At 56.7% G+C, this 26152-nt stretch overlaps 1 protein-coding gene across 4 annotated transcripts in view; it reads left to right on the forward strand.

The window, feature by feature from the left end:
- Positions 1 to 26152, forward strand: part of LOC147086417 (zinc finger protein 687-like) — a 72505-nt gene that overhangs the window by 38178 nt on the left and 8175 nt on the right. For all 4 annotated transcript variants that reach the window (XM_085978520.1, XM_085978519.1, XM_085978521.1 and 1 more), the window contains 6 exons: positions 7811 to 10122; positions 14779 to 14957; positions 17616 to 17792; positions 22322 to 22484; positions 22941 to 23204; positions 25108 to 25220. In XM_085978520.1, coding sequence (XP_085834646.1) covers positions 7828 to 10122; positions 14779 to 14957; positions 17616 to 17792; positions 22322 to 22484; positions 22941 to 23204; positions 25108 to 25220 — 3191 coding nt within the window. In that variant the 5' untranslated portion in view covers positions 7811 to 7827. The remainder of the gene's footprint in view (positions 1 to 7810; positions 10123 to 14778; positions 14958 to 17615; positions 17793 to 22321; positions 22485 to 22940; positions 23205 to 25107; positions 25221 to 26152) is intronic.

Below are 26152 nucleotides of genomic sequence, written 5' to 3' on the forward strand. Positions count from 1 at the left end.
TTGGGTGATTGGGCAGATGCTTGGCAGATGCAGTATAATGTGGATAAATGCGAGGTTATCAACTTTGGTGTCAAAAACAGGAAGGCAGATTATTATCTGAATGGCAATAGATTGGGGGAAGGGGAAGTGCAACGAGACCTGGGTGTCCTTGTGCACCAGTCGCTGAAGGTAAGCATGCAGGTGCAGCAGGCGGTTAAGGCAAATGGTATGTTGGCCTTTGTAGCAAGAGGGTTCGAGTACAGGAGCAAGGATGTCTTGCTGCAGTTGTACAGGGCCTTGGTGAGACCACACCTTGAGTACTGTGTGCAGTTTTGGTCGCCTTATCTGAGGAAGGATGTTCTTGCCATGGAGGGAGTGGAGCGAAGATTCACCAGGCTGACACCTGGGATGGCAGGAATGACGTATGAGGAGAGATTGGGTCGATTGGGCTTGTACTCGCAAGAGTTTAGAAGAATGAGAAGGGATCTCATTGAAACTTATAAAATTCTAACCGCACTGGACAGACTATGCGATCATGGCTGATCATCCAAATTCAGTACCCTGTCCCTGCTTTCTCCCCATATCCCTTGATCCCTTTAGCCTTAAGAAATATATCCAACTCTTTCTTGAATATATTTAATGAATTGGCCTCTACTGCCTTCTGTGGTAGAGAATTCCACAGGTTCACCACTCTCTGGGTGAAGAAATTCCTCCTCATCTCAGTCCTAAATGGCTTACCCCTTATCCTTAGACTGTGACCCCTGGCTCTGGACTCCCCGGCCTTCGGGAACATCCTTCCTGCATCTCATAGAGTTATACAGCACAGAAAGAGGCCCTTCGGCCCATCGTGTCCGCGCCGGCCATCAAGCCCCGTCTATTCTAATCCCATTTTCCAGCACTTGGTCCGTAGCCTTGTATGCTGTGGCGTTTCAAGTGCTCATCTAAATGCTTCTTGAATGTTGTGAGGGTTCCGGCCTCTACCACCCTTTCAGGCAGTGAGTTCCAGACTCCAACCACCCTCTGGGTGAAAAAGTTTTTCCTCAAATCCCCTCTAAACCTCCCGCCCCTTACCTTGAAACTATGCCCCCTGGTTATTGACCCCTCTACTAAGGGGAAAAGTTCCTTTCTATCTACCCTATCTATGCCCCTCATAATTTTGTACATCTCAATCAGGTCCCCCCTCAGCCTTCTCTGCTCTAAGGAAAACAACCCCAGCCTGTCCAGTCTCTCTTCATAGCTGAAGCGCTCCAGCCCAGGTAACATCCTGGTGAATCTCCTCTGCACCCTCTCCAATGCAATCACATCCCTCCTATAGTGTGGCGACCAGAACTGCACACACTATTCCAGCTGTGGCCTAACTAGCGTTTTGTACAGCTCCATCATAACCTCCCTGCTTTTATATTCTATGCCTCTGCTAATGAAGGCAAGTATCCCATATGCCTTTTTAACCACCTTATCTACCTGTCCTGCTGCCTTCAGGGATCTATGTACATGCACACCAAGGTCCCTCTGATCCTCTGTCCTTCCTAGAGTTCTACCATTCATTGTGTATTCCCTTGCCTTGTTAGTCCTCCCAAAATGCATCACCTCACACTTTTCAGGGTTAAATTCCATTTGCCACTGTTCTGCCCATCTGACCATCCCGTCTATATCGTCCTGTAGCCTGAGGCTTCCCTCCTCACTATTTACCACTCCACCAATTTTCGTGTCATCTGCGAACTTAGTGATCATACCTCCTACATTCATATCTAAATCATTAATGTACACTACAAACAGCAAGGGACCCAGCACCGATCCCCGCACCCGTGGCCACTGGGGATGGAATTGTACAGCCTTACAGTCCCATTTCTCTTGTATCTGTCTCGTCCTCTGAGTGATGACACTACCCGGCCGTGTTCAGTCCGAGTGGTTCCCAGTGTCTCCGCCAGATGTCTGAGCGGAACTTGCACGGACACGAAGCGACAGACTGAAAGGACCTATTGGACCCTGGCAAAAGGACATGTGCTGTCCAGGGTGTCGCTTGATAATGTCTTGGAATGGGACCCCAGCTGATTCCCTTCCCCTCCCTCCTCCTCACCCCTCCAGGGTCCCGGGCGGCCAATTGTTCCCACCAACTATTTGACACAGTAAGAAAACTACGAGGCACTTGGTCTAAGCGTTAAACAAAGCTTTAATCAACTGTTTTACAACATGGAGGTCTAGTTGTGTCCTTCACTAGTTCCTGTTAAGGAATGTCCTGCGCAAGCTGGGCTCGTGCCCGAGTATTTATACTCTCCCTGGACAGCGCCACCCGCAGGCCGCTCAGCATTATTTCATAAGTCTTTCTTTCATGAATGAATGATTCATGTCACTATTCATCGTACTTGGCACAGGCCAGCACCCGAGCCTGGGACCACCCATATCCCTGCGGAGACTGGGGACGGACAGAATCGTATTTTCGAAGGTTTGAAGCCAATTTAATTCCCATCCGAGCCGGCCGTCCTGCCGTGTGCAGCGTTCTCTTTGATCCTTGCTGAGTTGTGCGGGTTGAGTGACTGACAACGGGATGCTTGCCAGCTGGATATTGCCCGCGGCAGCTTCGCGCTAGACAGCCCGCGACCCCTGCACCCTTTCGCTAAGGAATCAGGCAACCGTCTTCTCCTTTCTTTTGGCGGTTTCCCGGATTCGGCTGTTCCCGTACAGCTCTGTGAGAACCGACTGTGTGCGAGTGTGTGTGTGTACCCAGCCTCGTCCACTTTACAACCTGTCTCCTCCTCCCCAGAAAACCCACAGTGGGTCCCCTTTAACAAGCTGGTATTTCCCTTTCCTAAATGACACTGCGCTTTGTAAACAAACCACAGAATTTCACAGCACAGAAAGAGGCCGCTCGGCCCATCGTGCCTGTGCCGGCTCTTTGAACGAGCTCTCCAATTAGTCCCACTCCCCCCTGCTCTTTCCCCACAGCTCTGCAAATTTTCCTCCCTTCAAATATTTATCTTTTGAAAGTTACTATTGAATCTGCTTCCACCGCCCTTTCAGGCAGCGCGTTCCAGATCGCAACAACTTTGTGTGTAAAGAAAAAATTCTCCCCAACTCCCCCACCGCCCCCCCCCCCCCAGCCACCCAGGGTTATCTTTGTCACCTCTAGACCCGACTGTTATAACCCACTTCTGGCTGGCCTCCCACATTCCACCCTCCGTAAACTTGAGGTCATCCAAAACTCTGCTCTTGTCCTGACTCGCCCCAAGTCCCGTTCACCCATCACCGCCCCCCGCCCCCTGTGCTCGCTGACCTCCATTGGCTCTCGGTCCGGCAACCCCTCGATTTCAAAATTCTCATCCTCGTTTCCAAATCCCCTCCATGGCCTCCTCGCCCCCCCTCCCTATCTCTGTGACTTCCTCCAGCCCCACACCCCTCCCTATCTCCGTAACCTCCTCCAGCCCTACACCCCTCCCCATCTCTGTAACCCCCTCCAGCCCTACACCCCTCCTTATCTCTAACCTCCTCCAGCCCCTACACCCCTCCCTATCTCTGTAACCCCCTCCAGCCCTACACCCCTCCCTATCTCTGTAACCTCCTCCAGCCCCTACAACCCTCCCTATCTCTGTAACCTCCTCCAGCCCCTACACCCCTCCCTATCTCTGTAACCCCCTCCAGCCCCTGCACCCCTCCCCATCTCTGTAACCCCCTCCAGCCCTACACCCCTCCTTATCTCTAACCTCCTCCAGCCCCTACACCCCTCCCTATCTCTGTAACCCCCTCCAGCCCCTACACCCCTCCCTATCTCTGTAACCCCCTCCAGCCCTACACCCCTCCCTATCTCTGTAACCTCCTCCAGCCCCTACAACCCTCCCTATCTCTGTAACCTCCTCCAGCCCCTACACCCCTCCCTATCTCTGTAACCCCCTCCAGCCCCTGCACCCCTCCCCATCTCGGTAACCTCCTCCAGCCCCACACCCCTCCCTATCTCTGTGACCTCCTCCAGCCCCTACACCCCTCCCTATCTCTGTAACCTCCTCCAGCCCTATACCCCTCCCTATCTCTGTAACCTCCTCCAGCCCTATACCCCTCCCTATCTCTGTAACCTCCTCCAGCCCCACACCCCTCCCCATCCCTGTAACCCCCTCCAGCCCCTACACCCCCCCATCTCTGTAACCTCCTCCAGCCTCTACACCCCTCCCTATCTCTGTAACCTCCTCCAGCCCTACACCCCTCCATATCTCTGTAACCTCCTCCAGCCCCTACACCCCTCCCCATCTCTGTAACCTCCTCCAGCCCCTACACCCCTCCCTATCTCTGTAACCCCCTCCAGCCCCTACACCCCTCCCCATCTCTGTAACTTCCTCCAGCCCTACACCCCTCCCTATCTCTGTAACCCCCTCCAGCCCCTACACCCCTCCCTATCTCTGTAACCCCCTCCAGCCCCTACACCCCTCCCTATCTCTGTAACCTCCTCCAGCCCCTCCACCCCTCCCCATCTCTGTAACCCCCTCCAGCCCCTACACCCCTCCCCATCTCTGTAACCTCCTCCAGCCCTACACCCCTCCCTATCTCTGTAACCTTCTCCAGCCCCTACACCCCTCCCTATCTCTGTAACCTCCTCCAGCCCTACACCCCTCCCTATCTGTAACCTCCTCCAGCCCCTCCACCCCTCCCTATCTCTGTAACCCCCTCCAGCCCCTACACCCCTCCCTATCTCTGTAACCTCCTCCAGCCCCTACACCCCTCCCTATCTCTGTAACCTCCTCCAGCCCCTACACCCCTCCCTATCTCTGTAACATCCTCCAGCCCTGCACCCCTCCCTATCTCTGTAACCTCCTCCAGCCCCTACACCCCTCCCTATCTCTGTAACCTCCTCCAGCCCCTACACCCCTCCCTATCTCTGTAACCTCCTCCAGCCCCTACACCCCTCCCTATCTCTGTAACCTCCTCCAGCCCCTACACCCCTCCCTATCTCTGTAACCTCCTCCAGTCCTACACCCCTCCCCATCTCTGTAACTTCCTCCAGCCCCACAACCCTCCCAGATCTCTGCGCTCCTCCAATTCTGGCCTCTTGCGCATCCCCCGATTTCCATCGCTCCACCATTGGCGGCCGTGCCTTCAGCTGCCTGGGCCCCGAGCTCTGGAATTCCCTCCTGAAACCTCTCCGCCTCTCTCTCCTCCTTTAAGACGCTCCTTAAAACCTGCCTCTTCGACCCAGCATTTGGTCACCTGTCCTAATATCTCCTTATGTGGCTCGGTGTCAAATGTTAGAATCAAAGAATGGTTACAGCACAGAAGGAGGCCATTCGGCCCGTCAAGCCCGTGCCGGCTCTCTGCAAGAGCACTCCAGCTGGTCCCACTGCCCCTGCCCTTTCCCCGTAGCCCTGCAATTTTTTTCCTTCAGTTACTTAACCAATTCCCTCTTTGAAAGCCACGATTGAATCTGCCTCCGCCACCCTTTCAGGCAGTGAATTCCAGATCCTAACCACTCGCTGCGTAAGAAAAGTCATCTGATGAATGCTCCTGTGAAGCGCCTTGGGACGTTAAAGGCGCTGTATAAATGCAGGTGGTTGTTTGGTTCTTTTGCCTTCATGGCCTCCTCCTGCGCTGTTCGAGTCTGTGAATGCCAGGGGGTATTGGGCTGCGAGCGAAGCACCGCCACTGCTCTCGAATCCCATCCCCCAACCCCCTTGTACATACGTACATTCCCGCAGGAGTGGCTGGACGGAGAGCGAGAGCACGAACCCCGAGTTATTTCCCTCCTCCTCCCTCGGCCCTCCCCAGCAAGCTGAGGGAGGCCGAGATCAGTTGCCGGTCAGGCACCGTCGCCTTTGGTGAAGACCGCACCTGGAATACTGCATACAGTTTTGGTGTCCATACTTAAGAAAAGACATACTTGCTCTCGAGTCAGTGCAAAGAAGGTTCACTCGGTTAATCCCGGGGATGAGGGGATGGACATATGAGGAGAGGTTGAGTAGATTGGGACTCTACTCATTGGAGTTCAGAAGAATGAGAGGCGATCTTATTGAAACATATAAGATTGTGAAGGGGTTGGATCGGGTGGATGCGGGGAAGATGTTCCCGATGATGGGTGAAACTAGAACTAGGGGGCATAGTCTTAGAATAAGGGGCTGCTCTTTCAAAACTGAGATGAGGAGGAACTACTTCACTCAGAGGGTGGTAGGTCCATGGAATATGCTGCCCCAAAAAGCTGTAGAAGCTACATCATTACATAAATTTAAAACAGAAATAGAGTTTCCTAGAAGTAAAGGGAATTAAGGGTTACGGGGAGTGGGCAGGAATTTGGACATGAGTCTCGGTTCGGATTGGTCATGGCCCTGTGAGTAGCGGAGCGGGCCCAGGGGCCGTGTAGCCTGATCCTGCTCCTATTTCGTGTGTCTAATTCTGTTAGATTCAGGAGATGGTTCTGTGATAGTGGATTGGCGGTTAGGATCAGATCAGCCATGATCTTATTGAATGGCGGAGCAGGCTCGAGGGGCCGATTGGCCTACTCCTGCTCCTATTTCTTATGTTCTTATGTTCTCAGCTGAGACTCGCTCCCTCGCTGCGGACCAGGGGGCGGGAATCCCGGGGCCCTTCCCGGGCTGTGTGCCACTCTGCTTTCTCCCCCTCCCGCTAGCAATAATGATTCAGCAGAGATGCCAGTGAGGCCGGAGGGAACCAGTGCAGGCGAAAGCGATACTGTGATCAGTCCCTGGGCACCTTGACAACCCGTGAGAGTGAACAGATGTTTTTTTATTTTCCCTGCACAAACCAACTTCAGATTAAATTACAGAGAATGTACATCGGCCGTTCATTAAGTTAAACAGTGTCGTTGTCCTCCTTTTCTCGTATCCTCCCCCGTGTTGACTTTCTTGGCACGAGGGCAGTGAAAGCCCTGGATTTGGTCTCTGGTTATAAGCTGATCTTAACCAGCGTTACAATTGCCTGCCGCGTCCCCCTGGATCAGGGGAGGGGAAAAATCAAGTCGAGAGCTCCCGCCGCTAGCCCGGGATCCCGGTGGGGGGAAAAAAAGGCCTCTGTGCGAGCGTGGGTGTCGGTCGAGAATAAAGATCAGGCGCGGCTGCGATGCCTCACCCAGTCGAAGAGCCTATAACGAGCACTGTGTCGGCTCACGCATGGGGAATGATCTCGTGGGGTTGTACAGGGCCTTGGTGAGACCACATCTTGAGTATTGTGTGTAGTTTTGGTCGCCTTATCTGAGGAAGGATGTTCTTGCCATGGAAGGAGTGCAGCGAAGATTCACCAGACTGATACCTGGGATGGCAGGAATGACGTATGAGGAGAGATTGGGTCGATTGGGCTTCTACTCGCTGGAGTTTAGAAGAATGAGAGGGGATCTCATTGAAACTTATAAAATTCTAACAGGACTAGACAGACTAGATGCAGGAAGGATGTTCCCGATGGCGGGGGAGTCCAGAACCAGGGGTCACAGTCTAAGGATAAGGGGTAAGCCATTTAGGACAGAGATGAGGAGGAATTTCTTCACCCAGAGAGTGGTGAACCTGTGGAATTCTCTGCCACAGAGGGCGGTGGAGGCCAATTCATTAAAGATATTCAAGAAAGAGTTGGATATATTTCTTGAGGCTAAAGGGATCAAGGGATCTGGGGAGAAAGCAGGGACCGGGTACTGAATTTGGATGATCAGCCATGATCTCATTGAATGGCGGAGCAGGCTCGAGGGGCCGAATGGCCTACTCCTGCTCCTATCTTCTATGTTTCTATGTGGGTGGGGTATTTCGGAGGGTGGCTAGCACCTTCAGGAGGGGGATGGGGGGGTGGGGATAGCACTTCTTGACATGAAATTAGCCAGGAATATACCTCTTTTTTTCGTTTTTGTTTTATCCAGGTTTAACTAGTCTTCCTATGATGGGTGACATGACGACTCCTGATTTTGATGACCTGTTGGCAGCCTTCGACATCCCCGACCTGGATCCGAAAGACACCATTGAGTCGGGCCCGGACGAGGCCCCTCTAAAACCAGCCCCGGCAGCCGGCAGCAAGATCCCAGCTGCCGAGCTCGCCGAGCCCCTCCCCGACGAGCCAGCGGTCAGCGTGATCGTGAAGAACAGCGGCAGCCCCAAGCACTGCGACCCCGCCCCCGGCAAGGACGCCCACCGCTTCGACGTCAGCCCCCTGCACAACGGCTTCGAGGCCGCCTCGGCGCACAAGTCGGCCGGGTCGCCGGCCTCCGACCGCGAGAGCTGGCCGGGCGGCCGGCCGAAAATGGGGGTGGCCCACGGACGGAAAGAAGCGGGCGGGCTCCCTCCCTTCAGTCCGGCCGGAGACCCGGAAACCGAGGACGCGGTGAAGACCGAGGACCAGTCAAGCGAGGAGAAGGGCCAAGGTGCCCACCGCTTCTCTCCGCAGTCCCCCCTCTTTCCCATTTCACCGGGCTCCCGGGCCTCCGATTCCAGGAGGTCGAGCGAGGACGTTGCAGAGAAGTCGCCTGCGGGATACTCCCGGAGTTTTTCCCTGGACGAGGAGGAACAGAGGAGGACCAACGGCAAAGCCAGATCCTCCTCCTCCTCCGAGGAGGAGGAGGAGGAGGCGGCGGAGGAGAAGCAATCTGACGTGGAGTCGGAGGAGATGGAGCAAAGCAGCGAGCCGGAAGGCAGCCTGCCCGAGGAACCCGACGGGGCAAGGGATGATCCCGCCTGCTCCCCCGTTCCGATCTCTCCTGCCTCGCCGTGGCCGGATCCCAATCCGAACTCGAGCGTGACCGTGTCTGCCAGCCTGGCGCCCCCCGACGGGCCAGCTGAGCTACAGCCGCCGACCTCCCCCGAGTCCCCGACCTCCAAGGGGAGTCCGACGGCCTTCCCGTCGCCCCCCAGCCTGGGCAGGCCGATTAAGCAGCAGCCCGACAGCCCTCGCAGCATCTCCAGCAACGACGGGGACGACGACAGCAGCAGCGGCAAGGAATCCTCTTCCACCAGCTCCTCCCGGCCCCTGAAGGTGCGAATCAAGACCATTAAAACCTCCAGCGGGGGCATCATGCGCACGGTGACGCGGTTATCCTCCGGTTCCGAGCTGCGGCCCGAGGACGAGACGGCGCAGGATGACGCGGAAGAGCAGATGGAGGAAGGGCGGATGGAGGAGGAGCGGATGGAGGAAGAGGTGGAGGCGGGTGAGGTGGCGAGTCTGCTTCCGCCCGGGACGGAGACGCCCGCCCCCGCGCAGAGCGAGGGCGCCGAGGTCGTCAGTCTGCAACTGGGCAACGGCGCCATCATGAAGGGGACGGTCCTGCCCACGTCCACGTTCCAGAACGCCAGCACGGCCATGCTGATGGCGGCCAGCATCGTGCAGAAGTCCACGCTGGCGCCGGCCAACGCGGCGGCGGGGGTGGGCGCCAAACCCGTCTCCAAAAGCGTCCACTTGGCCAGCCTGAACCTGGTGCCTCAGACGCTGCCGGCGGCGACCCCCGCCAAGACCCTGGCCCTGGCACCCAAGTACGTCTCCACCACCACCCTCCAGCTGGCCACCAAGACGGTGAACGGCGCTCTGGCGGCGCAGACGCAGAAGACTGCCCAATCGGCCATGACCCGCAGCCAAGCCCCCCTGGTGGAGGCCTTCCACAAGTTGTTGAACGGGAAGAACCCGCTGCCGACCTACAAGCCCAACCTCAGCCCGCCGGCGGAGAGCTGCCTGACGCTGCCCCCCGCCGGCTACCGCTGCCTGGAGTGCGGGGACTCCTTCGCCCTGGAGAAGAGCCTGGCCCGCCACTACGACCGGCGCAGCATGAGGATCGACGTGACCTGCAACCACTGCGCCAAGAGGCTGGTCTTCTTCAACCGCTGCAGCCTGATGCTGCACGCCCGCGAGCACAAGGACAAGGGGCTGGTCATGCAGTGCTCCAACCTGGTCATGAAGCCCATCACCCTGGACCAGATGATCGGCCAGCCCGACGTGGCCCCGGTGGTGCCGGGGGCGTCCTCCTCCTCGGGCCTGGCCGGAGCCCCCTCCAAGGCCGGGGGCAAAAGCGCGGCGGCTGAAACCGCCCCCATCGCCCAACAGCTCTCCGCGCCGGTGATGCCCCTCGTCCCCGACCCGGCCCTCATCAACTGCGACAACTTCAACTGCCCAGATTGCGAGCAGCACTTCACCGACCGGCTCGGGCTGGCCGCGCACTTCCAAGTGGGGCCGCCGAATGCTGCTGTACAGGTGAGGGGGGGTGGGGGGGGGCGCCCGCGGGGGAGATAACTGGTTTCAGCCCCTTCTCTTTCCCATCCCTCCACCTCTCAGGTCTTCCATCCCGTTCTTGAATGAGCTGACTTGTTGCTGCCTTGTGTTGCTTACTAATTAACCGTTTGGCATTGGGGTCCATAGAAACATAGAAGATAGGAGCAGGAGTAGGCCATTCGGCCCCTCGAGCCTGCTCCGCCATTTAATGAGATCATGGCTGATCATCCAAATTCAGTACCCTGTCCCTGCCTTCTCCCCTTATCCCTTGATCCCTTTAGCCTCAAGAAATATATCCAACTCCTTCTTGAATATATTTAATGAATTGGCCTCAACTGCCTTCTGTGGTAGAGAATTCCACAGGTTCACCACTCTCTGGGTGAAGAAATTCCTCCTCATCTCTGTCCTAAATGGCTTACCCCTTATCCTTAGACTGTGACCCCTGGTTCTGGACTCCCCCTTCCTGCATCTAGTCTGTCTAGTCCTGTTAGAATTTTATAAGTTTCAATGAGATCCCCTCTCATTCTTCTAAACTCCAGCGAGTATAAGCCCAATTGTCCCAATCTCTCTTCATACGTCATTCCTGCCATCCCAGGTATCAGCCTGGTGAATCTTCGCTGCACTCCCTCCATGGCAAGAACATCCTTCCTCAGATAAGGCGACCAAAACTGCACACAATACTCAAGGTGTGGTCTCACCAAGGCCCTGTACAACTCCAGCAAGACATCCTTGCTCCTGTACTCGAATCCTCTCGCTCTGAAGGCCAACATACCATTTGCCTTCGGTAGCACAGTGGTAATGTCACTGGGCTTGTAATCCAGAGGCCTGGACTAGTGATCCGGAGACGTGAGTTCAAAACCCACCACGGCAGCTGGGAATTTAAATTCAGTTAAAATAAATCTGGAATTAAATGCTAGTGTCGGTAATGGTGACTGAATCTACCGGATTGTTGTAAAAACCCATCTGGTTCATTAATGTCCTTTAGGGAAGGAAATCTACTGTCCTTACCCGGTCTGGCCTCTTGCTACAGTTGTACAGGGCCTTCGTGAGACCACACCTGGAGTACTGGGTGCAGTTTTGGTCTCCTTACCTAAGAAAGGATATACTTGCCATGGAGGGAGTGCAGCGAAGGTTCACCAGACTGATTCCTGGGACGGCAGGACTGTCGTATGAGGATAGATTGGGTCGACTAGGCCTGTATTCACTAGAGTTTAGAAGAATGAGAGGGGATCTCATTGAAACGTATAAAATTCTGACAGGGCTAGACAGACTGGATGCAGGGAGGATGTTTCCCCTGGCTGGGGGGGGTCTAGAACGAGGGGTCACAGTCTCAGGATACGGGGTAGGACATTTAGGACTGAGATGAGGAGAAATTTCTTCACTTGGAGGCTGGTGAACCTGTGGAATTCTCTACCACAGAAGGCTGTGGAGGCCAAGTCACTGAATATACTAAAGAAGGAGATCGATAGATTTCTAGACACAAAAGGCATCAAGGGGTATGGGGAGAGAGCGGGAGTATGGTATTGAGATAGAGGATCAGCCATGATCATATTGAATGGCGGAGCAGGATCGAGGGGCTGAATGGCCGACTCCTGCTCCTATTTTTCTATATTTCTATGTGACTCCAGACCCACAGCGATGTGATTGACTCTTAACGGGCCTCTGACATGGCCCAGCGAGCCACTCGGTTGTACCAAACCGCGACAAAGGTGTCACTGAGGGAGCGCCTTCACCACACGGGCTGCAGCGGTTCAAGAAGGCGGCTCACCACCACCACCTCAGCAATAAAGGCTGGCCCTGCCAGCGACGTCCACATCCCCTGAACGAATAAAGGGGGGGGAAAAAAGCTCAACACTTCCTCCCTCTTCCCCTCCAGCCCCGAACACATCGAATGTACAGCACAGAAAGCGGCCATTCGGCCCAACTGGTCCGTGCCGGTGTTTATGCTCCACACCAGCCTCCTCCCACCCCTCTTCATCTCACCCTATCACCATATCCTTCTATTCCTTTCTCCCTCATCTGTTTATCCAGCTTCCCCTTAAATACATCGATACTATTCGCCTCAACCACTCCCTGTGGTAGCGAGTTCCACATTCTCCCCACTCTCTGGGTCAAGAAGTTTCTCCTGAATTCCCTTTTATTGATGGATTGGTCTCGCCCGCAAGCGGAATCGACCTCGACCCTATTGAACCCCTTCAGAATGTTAAAGATCTCTATCCGGTCACCCATCAGCCTTCACTTTTCCCGAGAAAAGAGCCCCACCCCCTGCCCCCAGAAGCAGTGACTCACACTGCCGTCAGGTTCCACAGGCTCCCGGTGCTGCCTGGCCCTAATGGCTGTCCTTCCTGCATGAGCCTGGGCTCTGTGCGGTGCCAGGAAGGGACTGCAATCTGAGCCCAATCCTGTCTACACCTGACAATCGTGCACAGGCGCTTCCCCCCTCCCCCCCCCCCCCCCCCCCCCGGGGTCACTGAATAGTGATCAGGGGACAGGAACCCTGGTGTATTCCCCCCTTCAAAGCAACCTGGTACTTTCCTCATCTGTGTGAGTCAGATCTATGTCAGGCAGTCACAGAAACAATGTCAAACCAGAAATTGGCATTTACCGGATCATCTGTCACCCTGTGTCACTGACTGTATCTCTACTGATGTTAATCCAGCTCCCTCACACTGTCACGCAGTAACCCCTCTCCCCCAGCGCCCTGTGTCACTGACTGTATCTCTACTGATGTTAATCCAGCTCCCTCACACTGTCACTCAGTAACCCCTCTCCCCCAGTGCCCTGTGTTACTGACTGTATCTCTACTGATGTTAATCCAACTCCCTCACTGTCACTCAGTAACCCCTCTCCCCCAGCGCCCTGTTACTGACTCTATCTCTACTGATGTTAATCCAGCTCCCTCACACTGTCACTCAGTAACCCCTCTCCCCCAGCGCCCTGTGTCACTGACTGTATCTCTACTGATGTTAATCCAGCTCCCTCACACTGTCACTCAGTAACCCCTCTCCCCCAGTGCCCTGTGTTACTGACTGTATCTCTACTGATGTTAATCCAACTCCCTCACTGTCACTCAGTAACCCCTCTCCCCCAGCGCCCTGTTACTGACTCTATCTCTACTGATGTTAATCCAGCTCCCTCACACTGTCACTCAGTAACCCCTCTCCCCCAGCGCCCTGTGTTACTGACTGTATCACTACTGATGTTAATCCAGCTCCCTCACACTGTCACTCAGTAACCCGTCTCCCCCCAGCGCCCTGTGTTACTGACTATCACTACTGATGTTAATCCAGCTCCCTCACACTGTCACTCAGTAACCCCTCTCCCCCAGCGCCCTGTGTTACTGACTGTATCTCTACTGATGTTAATTCAACTCCCTCACACTGTCACTCAGTAACCCCTCTCCCCCAGCGCCCTGTGTTACTGACTGTGTCTTTACTGATGTTAATCCAGCTCCCTCACACTGTCACTCAGTAACCCCTCTCCCCCAGCGCCCTGTGTTACTGACTGTATCTCTACTGATGTTAATCCAGCTCCCTCACACTGTCACTCAGTAACCCCTCTCCCCCAGCGCCCTGTGTTACTGACTCTATCTCTACTGATGTTAATCCAGCACCCTCACACTGTCGCTCAGTAACCCCTCTCCCCCAGCGCCCTGTGTTACTGACTGTATCTCTACTGATGTTAATCCAGCACCCTCACACTGTCCCTCAGTAACCCCTCTCCCCCAGCGCCGTGTTACTGACTGTATCTCTACTGATGTTAATCCAGCTCCCTCACACTGTCACTCAGTAACCCCTCTCGCCCAGCGCCCTGTGTCACTGACTGTATCTCTACTGATGTTAATCCAGCTCACTCACACTGTCACTCAGTAACCCCTCTCCCCCAGCGCCCTGTGTTACTGACTGTATCACTACTGATGTTAATCCAGCTCCCTCACACTGTCACTCAGTAACCCCTCTCCCCCAGCGCCCTGTGTTACTGACTGTATCTCTACTGATGTTAATCCAGCACCCTCACACTGTCACTCAGTAACCCCTCTCCCCCAGCGCCCTGTGTTACTGACTGTATCTCTACAGATGTTAATCCAGCTCCCTCACACTGTCACTCAGTAACCCCTCTCCCCCAGCGCCCTGTGTTACTGACTGTATCACTACTGACGTTAATCCAGCTCCCTCACACTGTCACTCAGTAACCCCTCTCCCCCAGCGCCCTGTGTTACTGACTGTATCTCTACTGATGTTAATCCAGCACCCTCACACTGTCACTCAGTAACCCCTCTCCCCCAGCGCCCTGTGTTACTGACTGTATCTCTACAGATGTTAATCCAGCTCCCTCACACTGTCACTCAGTAACCCCTCTCCCCCAGCGCCCTGTGTTACTGACTGTATCACTACTGACGTTAATCCAGCTCCCTCACACTGTCCCTCTGTGGTACTAAGTGTTCTTTTGTCCCTAAATGCACCAGAGGTGAGAAATAAACATCTGGAATTCTTCAGGCCGGTGTTGAGTGAGCAGGTTAACCCTGCGAGTGCCGGATCTCGCCTGCCAGTTGCTGGAGCTCTTCCAGCCGTGTGTTAAGACGGAGCGCTTTTTTTTGTTTTTTAATATCTCGTTTCCTTGCTTACCCTCCCACTCCAGGTCTGCCAGCTGTGCCAGATGTTGCTGCCCAGCAAGTGCAGCTACTTTGCCCACTACCGCCTACACAAGAGCAAGTCGCCGTACATCTGCCCCGAGTGCGGCGGTGTCTGCCGTGCCGCGCACATCCAGGGTCACGTGAAGGACTTCTGCTTCCATTTCGCCCGCAAGGTCGGATACAAGTAGGTGACGAGCGGGAGCTCGCTATCCTGGGGCTCGTGGCTCAGACTCTGGGGGTTTTGTTCCTTGTCTCCCCCCCCCCCGTGCCAACCCCGAAGTCTCCGACCCTCGCCGGCATTATTTTTTTGGGTGCGCATGCACGGTTTTTCCACCCGTTTATAAGCGGGCGGTCCGGGATCATTGCTCGCCAGGGGTGCGGTTTCCGCGGTACCTCACCTCCCCTCCCTGCGGCCGAACCTCCTGCCCGAGTCCAGAGGTCGTTCGACCGTGGAACTTACCGTAATTAAACCTGATCCTGCCCAAGCTCGACGCCAACACCCAGTTTACAGCAAGGCGCCGTTGGACGGCGATCAGGAGCATGTGCCCCGTCACACCTCCCGAGACCCCCTTGCCCACCCCCCCAGCCCTAACTCCCGGGACCTTGTGCTCAGCAAGGGGTCAGCCCGGCACCACACAGTGTGTATTTACCCGGTAAAAGCCGTCGGCAGGCAGCTGTTTATTTTGCAGTTTGTTACAGGCTGGGAGTGGAGCCGAGAGCAGCCGAGGCTACGTCTGGAGCCCGAGGGAGGAGCAGCCGTTGATACAATCCTCCTGACGCTGTGCGGCATTGCAGCGTCGGAGTGACCCAGCTGTCCCATCCTCCCGGCTTGTTTCCCGCTGAAAGTGAGCGATCAAACTTCCTGACTGCGTGTTTTGTTAGGTCACTTGGTCCATGCCGCCATTGTGGGCGTGGGGGGATGATGCAAACATGTGCAGTGGGACAGTGTCCCTGACACTGGGAGAGATGGAAAGTATGTTGCACCGTTCACGACCTCCCAAAGCGCTTTACACTCCATGAAATACTTTTTGAAGTGCAGTCCTCCTGGTGATTCTGTGGGTCAGCCGTGGCTCCCTGGGTGTAGCACTCTCGCTCCTGACTCAGAAGGTGGTGGGTTTGAGTCCCACTGCAGAAACATGAGCACAAAATCTAGGCTGACACTCCAGTGCAGTACTGAGGGAGCGCCGCACTGTCGGAGGGGCAGTACTGAGGGAGTGCCGCACTGTCGGAGGGGCAGTACTGAGGGAGCGCCACACTGTCGGAGGGGCAGTACTGAGGGAGCGCCGCACTGTCGGAGGGGCAGTACTGAGGGAGTGCCGCACTGTCGGAGGGGCAGTACTGAGGGAGCGCCGCACTGTCGGAGGGGCAGTACTGAGGGAGCGCCGCACTGTCAGAGGGGCAGTACTGAGGGAGCGCCGCACTGTCGGAGGGGCAGTATTGAGGGAGCGCCGCACTGTCGGAGGGGCGGTACTGAGGGAGCGCCGCACTGTTGGAGGGGCGGTACTGAGGGAGCGCTGCACTGTTGGAGGGGCGGTACTGAGGGAGCGCTGCACTGTCGGAGGGGCAGTACTGAGGGAGAGCCGCACTGTCGGAGGGGCGGTACTGAGGGAGCGCCGCACTGTCGGAGGGGCGGTACTGAGGGAGCGCCGCACTGTCGGAGGGGCGGTACTGAGGGAGCGCTGCACTGTCGGAGGGGCGGTACTGAGGGAACGCCGCACTGTCGGAGGGGCGGTACTGAGGGAACGCCGCACTGTCGGAGGGGCGGTACTGAGGGAGCGCTGCACTGTTGGAGGGGCGGTACTGAGGGAGCGCTGCACTGTTGGAGGGGCGGTACTGAGGGAGCGCTGCACTGTTGGAGGGGCGGTACTGAGGGAGCGCTGCACTGTTGGAGGGACGGTACTGAGGGAGCGCTGCACTGTTGGAGGGGCGGTACTGAGGGAGCGCAGCACTGTCGGAGGGGCGGTACTGAGGGAGCGCCGCACTGTCGGAGGGGCAGTACTGAGGGAGCGCCGCACTGTCGGAGGGGCGGTACTGAGGGAGCGCCGCACTGTCGGAGGGGTGGTACCGAGGGAGCGCCGCACTGTCGGAGGGGTGGTACCGAGGGAGCGCCGCACTGTCGGAGGGGCAGTACTGAGGGAGCGCCGCACTGTCGGAGGGGCGGTACTGAGGGAGCGCCGCACTGTCGGAGGGGCAGTACTGAGGGAGCGCCGCACTGTCGGAGGGGCGGTACTGAGGGAGTGCCGCACTGTCGGAGGGGCGGTACTGAGGGAGAGCCGCACTGTCGGAGGGGCAGTACTGAGGGAGCGCCGCACTGTCGGAGGGGCCGTCTTTCGGATGAGATGTTAAAGCGAGACCCCGTCTGTCCTCTCTGGTTGACGTAAAAGATCCCACGGTCACTGTTTGAAGAAGAGTTCTCCCCGGTGTCCTGGTCGATATTTATCCCTGAACCAACATCACTAAACAAACGGGTCACTGCTGTGTGTGGGAGCTTGCTGTGCGCAAATCGGCTGCCGCGTTTCCCAGATTACAACAGTGACCGCACTTCAAAAAAAACAAGTGTCTGTAAAGCGCTTTGGGCCGTCCTGAGGTGGTGAAAGGCGTGGGAGAAATGCAACGTTCTTTTTTTTTTTTTTTCCCCCTTTCGGCTTGTGGCCCAGGCAGGACCCCAAAGTCAGTCAGTGTCAGGAACCCGAGATGTGCGGGAGCTGCATTTAGACTTTTATATCGTGGTTGGGAGGATCTGTGGTCGGCCCCTGTGCAGAGGCGCACGGCCCTGTGTCCTTGAGCTCAGTCGCCCAGGCGTTGCTTAAACCAATCTCTCTCTCTCTGCTTTTCCCCGAAGGTGCCCCCAGTGCGGAGTTGTGTACGGAGGGATCACCTCGATCAAGTCTCACATTCAGGACGTGCACTGCGAGGCTTTCCACAAGTGCCCGATATGCCCGATGGCCTTCAAGTCGGCTCCCAGCGCCCACTCGCACATCTACACGCAGCACCCGGGCGTCAGCAACCAGCAAGCCAAGTAAGTAAACGTCGGCGGGGGGGGGCGGGTGGCGGGTGGCGGGGGTTTCCAAGGCGAGGGCGGTGCTGCAGTGTTTCAAAGAATCACAGCAATTTACGGCAGAGAAGGAGGCCATTCGGCCCGTCGTGTCCATGCCGGCCAACAAAAAGCCATCCACAGCCTAATCCCACTTTCCAGCTCTCGGTCCGTAGCCCTGTCAGTTCCGGCACTTCAAGCGCACATCCAAGTACTTTTTAAATGCGATGAGGGTTTCTGCCTCGACCACCCTTTCAGGCAGTGAGTTCCAGACCCCCACCACCCTCTGGGTGAAGAAAGCTCTCCTCAACTCCCCTCTAAACCTCCGACCAATGACTTTCAATCTCTGCCCCCTGGTTATTGACCCCTCTGCTAAGGGAAATCGGTCCTTCCTATCCACTCTATCCAGGCCCCTCATAATTTTATACACCTCAATTAAGTCTTCCCTCCGCCTCCTCCGTTCCAAAGAAAACAACCCCAGCTGATCCAATCTTTCCTCATCGCTAATATTCTCCAGCCTGGTCAACATCCTGGTAAATCTCCTCTGTACGCTGTCTAGTGCGATCACACAGGATTACATAGGCTATCCGGCACAGAAACAGGCCATTCGGCCCAACCAGTCCATGCCGGCGTTTATGCTCCACTCGAGCCTCCTCCCGTCTTTCCTCATCTAACTCTATCAGCGTAACCCTCTATTCCCTTCTCCCTCATGGGTTGATCCAGCCTCCCCTTAAATGCATCTATACTATTCGCCTCGACCACTCCCTGTGGTAGCGAGTTCCACATTGTCAGCACCCTCGAGCTAAAATTCTCCAGTCCTGGCAGCATCCTCGTGAATCTCCTCTGTACCCTCTCGTGCGATCTCATGCAACGTCGACAGCCCAGGCGGTGCTAATTGAGGCAAAGGACAAAACTCCCCCTCGTCTCCGGAGAGCGCTGACTCAACCTTCCATGTGAGCCCGCTCCCTTCCTCTACCTCACCCCAAGAGGCGTGATGGTGGGCTATTCCACAACACATATGACGTTTACACGGCTACTAATGCACAGCAGCGAGGAGAAACTCTCTGCCCCCCCTACCGCAACCACCCCCCCCCCCCCCCCCCCCACACCGACCGGGGTCAGTGAGAGGCACGCAATCTCCCGCAGGGTGGCATCGCACAGCTGAGGGCATGCTGCGCACCAGGGGGTAGAAGGCATCGAATGTACAGCATAGGAACAGGCCATTCGGCCCCACTGCTCCGTGCCGGTGTTTATTCCCCACACCAGCCTCCTCCCACCCCTCTTCATCTCACCCCATCCACACCAGCCTCCTCCCACCCCTCTTCATCTCACCCCATCAACACCAGCCTCCTCCCACCCCTCTTCATCTCACCCCATTACACCAGCCTCCTCCCACCCCTCTTCATCTCACCCCTCAACACCAGCCTCCTCCCACCCCTCTTCATCTCACCCCTCAACACCAGCCCCCTCCCACCCCTCTTCATCTCACCCCATCAACACCAGCCTCCTCCCACCCCTCTTCATCTCACCCCATCAACACCAGCCTCCTCCCACCCCTCTTCATCTCACCCCATCAACACCAGCCTCCTCCCACCCCTCTTCATCTCACCCCATCAACACCAGCCTCCTCCCACCCCCTCTTCATCTCACCCTATCACCATATCCTTCTATTCCTTTCTCCCTCATGTGTTTATCCAGCTTCCCCTTAAATGCATCAATACTATTCGCTTCAACCACTCCCTGTGGTAGCGAGTTCCACATTCTCACCACTCTCTGGGTAAAGAAGTTTCTCCTGAATTCCCCATTGGATTTATTAGTGACGATCTTCTATTGACGGCCCCTAGTTCTGGTCTCCCCCACAAGTGGAAACACCTACCCTATCGAAATCCCTTCTTAATCTTAAAGACCTCGATCAGGCCTTCTCTTTTCTAGAGGAAAGAGCCCCAGCCTGTTCAGTCTTTCCTGATAGTTCTAACCTCTCAGTTCTGGGATCATCCTTGTCAATCTTTTTTGCAACTTCCCCAGTGCCTCTATATCCTTTTTGTAATATGGAGACCAGAACTGTGCACAGTGCTCCAAGTGTGGTCTAACCGAGGTACATGGAGACCAGAACTGTGCACAGTGCTCCAAGTGTGGTCTAACCTAGGTATATGGAGACCAGAACTGTGCACAGTGCTCCAAGTGTGGTCTAACCTAGGTATATGGAGACCAGAACTGTGCACAGTGCTCCAAGTGTGGCCTAACCAAGGTATATGGAGACCAGAACTGTGCACAGTGCTCCAAGTGTGGCCTAACCAAGGTATATGGAGACCAGAACTGTGCACAGTGCTCCAAGTGTGGTCTAACCGAGGTATATGGAGACCAGAACTGTGCACAGTGCTCCAAGTGTGGTCTAACCAAGGTATATGGAGACCAGAACTGTGCACAGTGCTCCAAGTGTGATACAAGTTTATCGATCAGGCAAAGCAGCTTGGACGGAGGTTGGTGAAGGTCAATGGAGCAGGGATTGGCGCCAGTGAGGTAGAAGTAACTGTACCAAAAAATGGCTGGCGTTCTGGGGCTAGGGAAGAACTGCCTGCTGAGTACAGCCTCGCATCCGATGATGGGAGTGTCGCTGAGGACTCTGCTCCGTTCCGTACCCCACCCCAGTGTGGTCGACACTGAGCCGCGCTGTGACGAGGAGTGAGCAGATCTCAGCGGCACTGTCGAGGGGGGCTCCTGCAGTTGTACCTGGGATAATATCAACTGGGGCCTCCTGCTCCTGGGCACTGTCTAGCCATCCCTGCAGGGTTAGAGTACCTGTGTGGACCTGATGGGGTTTGACCGTGATGCCCCCATGGGTGAATAGCTGAACAATGTTTAATATCTACCCTCAACGCATGGCCACTTGGCACATGTAATGAAATAGGAGCAGGAGTCGGCCATTTGGCCCTTTGAGCCTGCTCTGCCATTCAATAAGATCATGGCTGATCTTCTACCTCATCTCCACTTTCCTGCACTAGCCCCATAACCCTTGATTATCTTAATATTCAAACGAAAGACTTACATTTCTCCAGCGCCTTTCATGACCGTCGGCCGTCCCAAAGTGCTTTACAGCCAATTAAGTACTTTTTTTGATGTGTAGTCACTGTTGTAATGTAGGAAACGCGGCAGCCAATTTGTGCACAACAAGATCCCACAAACAGCAATGTGAGAATGACCAGATCATTTTTTTAATGATGTTGGTTGAGGGATAAATATTGGCCCCAGGACACCGGGGAGAACTCCCCCTGCTCTTCTTCCAATAGTGGCCGTGGGATCTTTTACATCCACCTGAGAGGGCAGACGGGGCCTCGGTTTAACGTCTCATCTGAAAGTCGTCACTTCCGACGGTGTGGCGCTCCCTCAGTACCGCCCCTCCGACAGTGCGGCGCTCCCTCAGTACCGTCCCTCCGACAGTGCGGCGCTCCCTCAGTACCGCCCCTCCGACAGTGCGGCGCTCCCTCAGTACCGCCCCTCCGACAGTGCGGCGCTCCCTCAGTACCGCCCCTCCGACAGTGCGGCGCTCCCTCAGTACTGCCCCTCAGACTGTGAGGCGCTCCCTCAGTACTGCCCCTCCGACAGTGTGGCTCTCCCTCAGCACTGCCCCTCCGACAGTGCGGCGCTCCCTCAGTACCGCCCCTCCGACAGTGCGGCGCTCCCTCAGTACTGCCCCTCCGACAGTGCGGCGCTCCCTCAGTAATGCCCCTCCGACAGTGTGGCTCTCCCTCAGCACTGCCCCTCCAACAGTGCGGCGCTCCCTCAGTACCGCCCCTCCGACAGTGCGGCGCTCCCTCAGTACTGCCCCTCCGACAGTGCGGCGCTCCCTCAGTAATGCCCCTCCGACAGTGCGGCGCTCCCTCAGTACTGACCCTCCGACAGTGCGGCGCTCCCTCAGTACTGCCCCTCCGACAGTGCGGCGCTCCCTCAGTACTGCCCCTCCGACAGTGCGGTGCTCCCTCAGTACTGCCCCTCCGACAGTGCGGCGCTCCCTCAGTACCGCCCCTCCGACAGTGCGGCGCTCCCTCAGTACCGCCCCTCCGACAGTGCGGCGCTCCCTCAGTACTGCCCCTCCGACAGTGCGGCGCTCCCTCAGTACTGACCCACCGACAGTGCGGCGCTCCCTCAGTACTGACCCTCCGACAGTGCGGCGCTCCCTCAGTACTGGCCCTCCGACCGTGCGGCGCTCCCTCAGTACTGCCCCTCCGACAGTGCGGCGCTCCCTCAGTACCGCCCCTCCGACAGTGCGGCGCTCCCTCAGCACTGCACTGGGAGTGTTGGCCTTGATTTTTGTGCTCCAGTGTCTGGAGTGGGACTTGAATCACGATAAGTCTTGTTAAGTGAAATCACCTCCAAGTGAGGGATTTGTTAAACTCTGTGATTCGGTTCCTTGTTCTGTTACTAATTACTGTGGCAGTGGGTGTTTCAAACCCTCTGCCTCCGGGCAGTTACTCTTAACTTTGTTTTTTTTCCTTCTCTCTCTCCCTCGGCCACAGAGTGATTCACAAATGCGCCATGTGTGACACGGTCTTCACCCATCAGCCATTGCTGAGCGCCCACTTTGACCAGCACCTGAGCAAGCAACGGGTCAGTGTCTTCAAGTGCCCACAGTGCCCAGTGCTCTTCGCCCAGAAACGGACTATGATGGAGCACATCAAGGTGAGGGGGGTCGCACGGTGACTTTCCATTTCCTCTGCACAGCACTGTCGGAGGGGCAATACTGAGGGAGCGCTGCACTGTCGGAGGGGCAGTACAGAGTGCGCCGCACTGTCGGAGGGGCAGTACTGAGGGGGTGCCGCACTGTCGGAGGGGCGGGACTGAGGGAGCGCCACACTGTCGGAGGGGCAGTACTGAGGGAGCGCCGCACTGTCGGAGGGGCAGTACTGAGGGAGCGCCGCACTGTCGAAGGGGCAGTACTGAGGGAGCGCCGCACTGTCGGAGGGGCGGTACTGAGGGAGCGCCGCACTGTCGGAGGGGCAGTACTGAGGGAGCGCCGCACTGTCGAAGTGTTGGTACTGAGGGAGCGCTGGGCTGTCAGGACAGATGGGGAGAGAATTGGAGGAGCACTTCTCCTTTTAAAAGCACGGGGAGTAAATGCTGCTTCCCTTCCCTCAGAGCACCCATTCCAGCTTGAAAACCGAGGACGTGATTGAAAGCCGGACAGTCTCGTCCGTCAAAGAAGCGGCAAAGTCGAGCCCCGACTCCACGGACTCCTCCACCGACGAGTCGTCCTCCAGCCCCAAGGCCGTGCTCACCCTCCAGCGGAGGAAAGAGATGCGGCTGAAGCTGAAGAACGCGGGCTGGACTTGCGGGCAGTGCCAGATGTGGTTCCCCGAGCGCGAGGAATACGTCTCCCACATGAAGAAGGACCACGGCAAGGTCAGTGTATGGGAGCGGGCGGAGTCCGGGTGAGCGGGACCGCGATCGAGTGTTGGGACAATGTCGGGTATCACGAGTAAAACACTGAAAGCTCCTGCAGCTGACCTCAATCGCAATCGGTCATAGTTCGAAGTACATCCGTTGTTGCATTGGCTTTGAGCCTCGTGGAGATTTTTTTTGCAATGCACAAGGTGAAGAATACAAGTGCTTCAGGCATCCATCAAAACACTCCCAGGGCAGGTACAGCACGGGTTAGATACAGAGTAAAGCTCCGTCTACACTGTCCCATCAAACACTCCCAGGGTAGGTACAGCAAGGGTTAGATACAGAGTAAAGCTCCCTGTACACTGTCCCATCAAAACACTCCCAGGGCAGGTACAGCACGGGTTAGATACAGAGTAAAGCTCCCCCTACACTGTCCCGTCAAACACTCCCAGGGCAGGTACAGCATGGGTTAGATACAGAGTAAAGCTCCCTCTACACTGTCCCATCAAACACCCCCAGGGCAGGTAGAGCACGGGTTAGATACAGAGTAAAGCTCCCTCTACACTGTCCCATCAAACACCCCCAGGGCAGGTACAGCACGGGTTAGATACAGAGTAAAGCTCCCTCTACACTGTCCCATCAAACACTCCCAGGGCAGGTACAGCACGGGTTAGATACAGAGTAAAGCTCCCTCTACACTGTCCCATCAAACACCCCCAGGGCCAGTACAGCACGGGTTAGATACAGAGTAAAGCTCCCTCTACACTGTCCCATCAAACACTCCCAGGGCAGGTACAGCACGGGTTAGATACAGAGTAAAGCTCCTTCTACACTGTCCCATCAAATACACTTAGGAATAATGAAGGTCACCTTGAATCAGGTTGCTGGTTTGAGCCCCGTCGCAGGATAGAGACCATAATCCAGTCCGACACTCCCAGTGCAGTACTGAGGGAGCGCCGCACTGTCGGAGGGGCATTACTGAGGGAGTGCCGCACTGTCGGAGGGGCGGTACTGAGGGAGCGCCGCACTGTCGGAGGGACAGTACTGAGGGAGTGCCGCACTGTCGGAGGGGCAGTACTGAGGGAGCGCCGCACTGTCGGAGGGGCATTACTGAGGGAGTGCCGCACTGTCGGAGGGGCAGTACTGAGGGAGCGCCGCACTGTCGGAGGGGCAGTACTGAGGGAGTGCCGCACTGTCGGAGGGGCAGTACTGAGGGAGCGCCGCACTGTCGGAGGGGCAGTACTGAGGGAGCGCCGCACTATCCGAGGGGCGGTACTGAGGGAGTGCCGCACTGTCGGAGGGGCAGTACTGAGGGAGCGCCGCACTGTCGGAGGGGCAGTACTGAGGGAGCGCCGCACTGTCTGAGGGGCAGTACTGAGGGAGCGCCGCACTGTCGGAGGGGCTGTACTGAGGGAGCGCCGCACTGTCGGAGGGGCGGTACTGAGGGAGCACCGCACTGTCGGAGGGGCAGTACTGAGGGAGCGCCGCACTGTCGGAGGGACAGTACTGAGGGAGTGTCGGAGGGGCGGTACTGAGGGAGCGCCGCACTGTCGGAGGGGCGGTACTGAGGGAGCGCCGCACTGTCGGAGGGGCGGTACTGAGGGAGCGCCGCACTGTCGGAGGGGCAGTACTGAGGGAGCGCCGCACTGTCGGAAGCGACGTTAAACCGAGGCCCTGACCAAAAAACGTTCCCTCTACCGACACCATCAAACGAAACCGAATATCATCACCTCGTCGTTGATTGTGGGATCTTTTTGTGCGCTAAATGGTTGCCTGCATAACCGCAATCACCGCACTTCAAAGTTAATCATTGTATCGGCGATGTTTCTGAGATGTGGGGGGGTTGCAGGATAATGTCTGCCTCGCGGAACAGTAACGAATATTTTCAGCAGTGTCTTATCTATGGATTTGCCGGCAGGCGATGAAGAAGTTCCCGTGCCGGCTCTGCGAGAGATCGTTTTGCTCGGCGCCGAGTTTGCGGAGACACGTCCGAGTCAACCACGAGGGGATTAAACGCGTTTACAACTGCCGGTAACCTTTAACCCCGTTTCTAGTTTCAATTCTCTTTCGGCCGCGCGGTGAACCTCCCGCGGTAATTACACTCGGCCAGCCAGCTGCTGCATCGCTGTATCGCGGCGGGTGGCTAGACCGTGAGAGCGCGCACAGCCGGGGCTCAGTGCGTGGCACTCTCGCCTGAGTCCAAAGGTTGTGGGTTTTAGTCCTGCTCCAGGCTGAAACTTTTGAAAGTTACAATTGAATCTGCATCCACCGCCCTTTCAGGTAGCGCGTTCCAGATCGCGACAACTCGCTGCGTAAAAAACATGGGGGGGAGAAATTGAGTCGCACCCCCCCGCGCGGCTGAAATTGAGTGATAGCACCCTAGGGGGGGAAGTGGGGCGCTACTGGAAGCACCCCGCCTCCCTCTTGGGGCGCTGCGAGGGAATATCGTGACGCTATGTGGCGCTGCGGCACGTCGCGCCACGGTACTGCATGCCTTCCTCCGCTTCTTAAAGGGGAGCGTCCTTGCGCAGCGCAACCCGGGGCCCAGCCGGGCCATCGGGGATTGGAGTGCCGACAAAAGAGCCCGGCACTCGAGAAGTGCCGGGCTCACGGAGCACAGCCGGCACTCTGTGTGTGGGTCAGGAGGCCGGGGACAGGGAGCAGAGACACGTGCCGGCCAGCAACAAAAATGTCCGCCCGGCACCTCGCCTTTAATTAGCGCCGCCCCGACCACGGGTCGGCGGTAAGTCAGGGGGCGCGAGCGGGACGCTGCGCACGGCAATGACATCATCGCTGGCGGCGCAGCGCCTCGGGGCGCTATCGGTTACCGCCGCCGCTGAATTTCGCGGGAGGCGTTGGTGGTGCCCCGCCCGGACGCTAGTTGCCTTGTGCCCCGTTAACGCCCTAACGGGAGGCGCACAGCAACCGAATTTTTCCCCCAAGATTCCTTACGTCACCTCTGG

Source organism: Somniosus microcephalus, unplaced genomic scaffold (genome assembly GCF_052327205.1).
Source record: "Somniosus microcephalus isolate GS21.2 unplaced genomic scaffold, FLI_Smic_1.0 unresolved_chr7, whole genome shotgun sequence".
Taxonomy (NCBI): domain Eukaryota; kingdom Metazoa; phylum Chordata; class Chondrichthyes; order Squaliformes; family Somniosidae; genus Somniosus; species Somniosus microcephalus.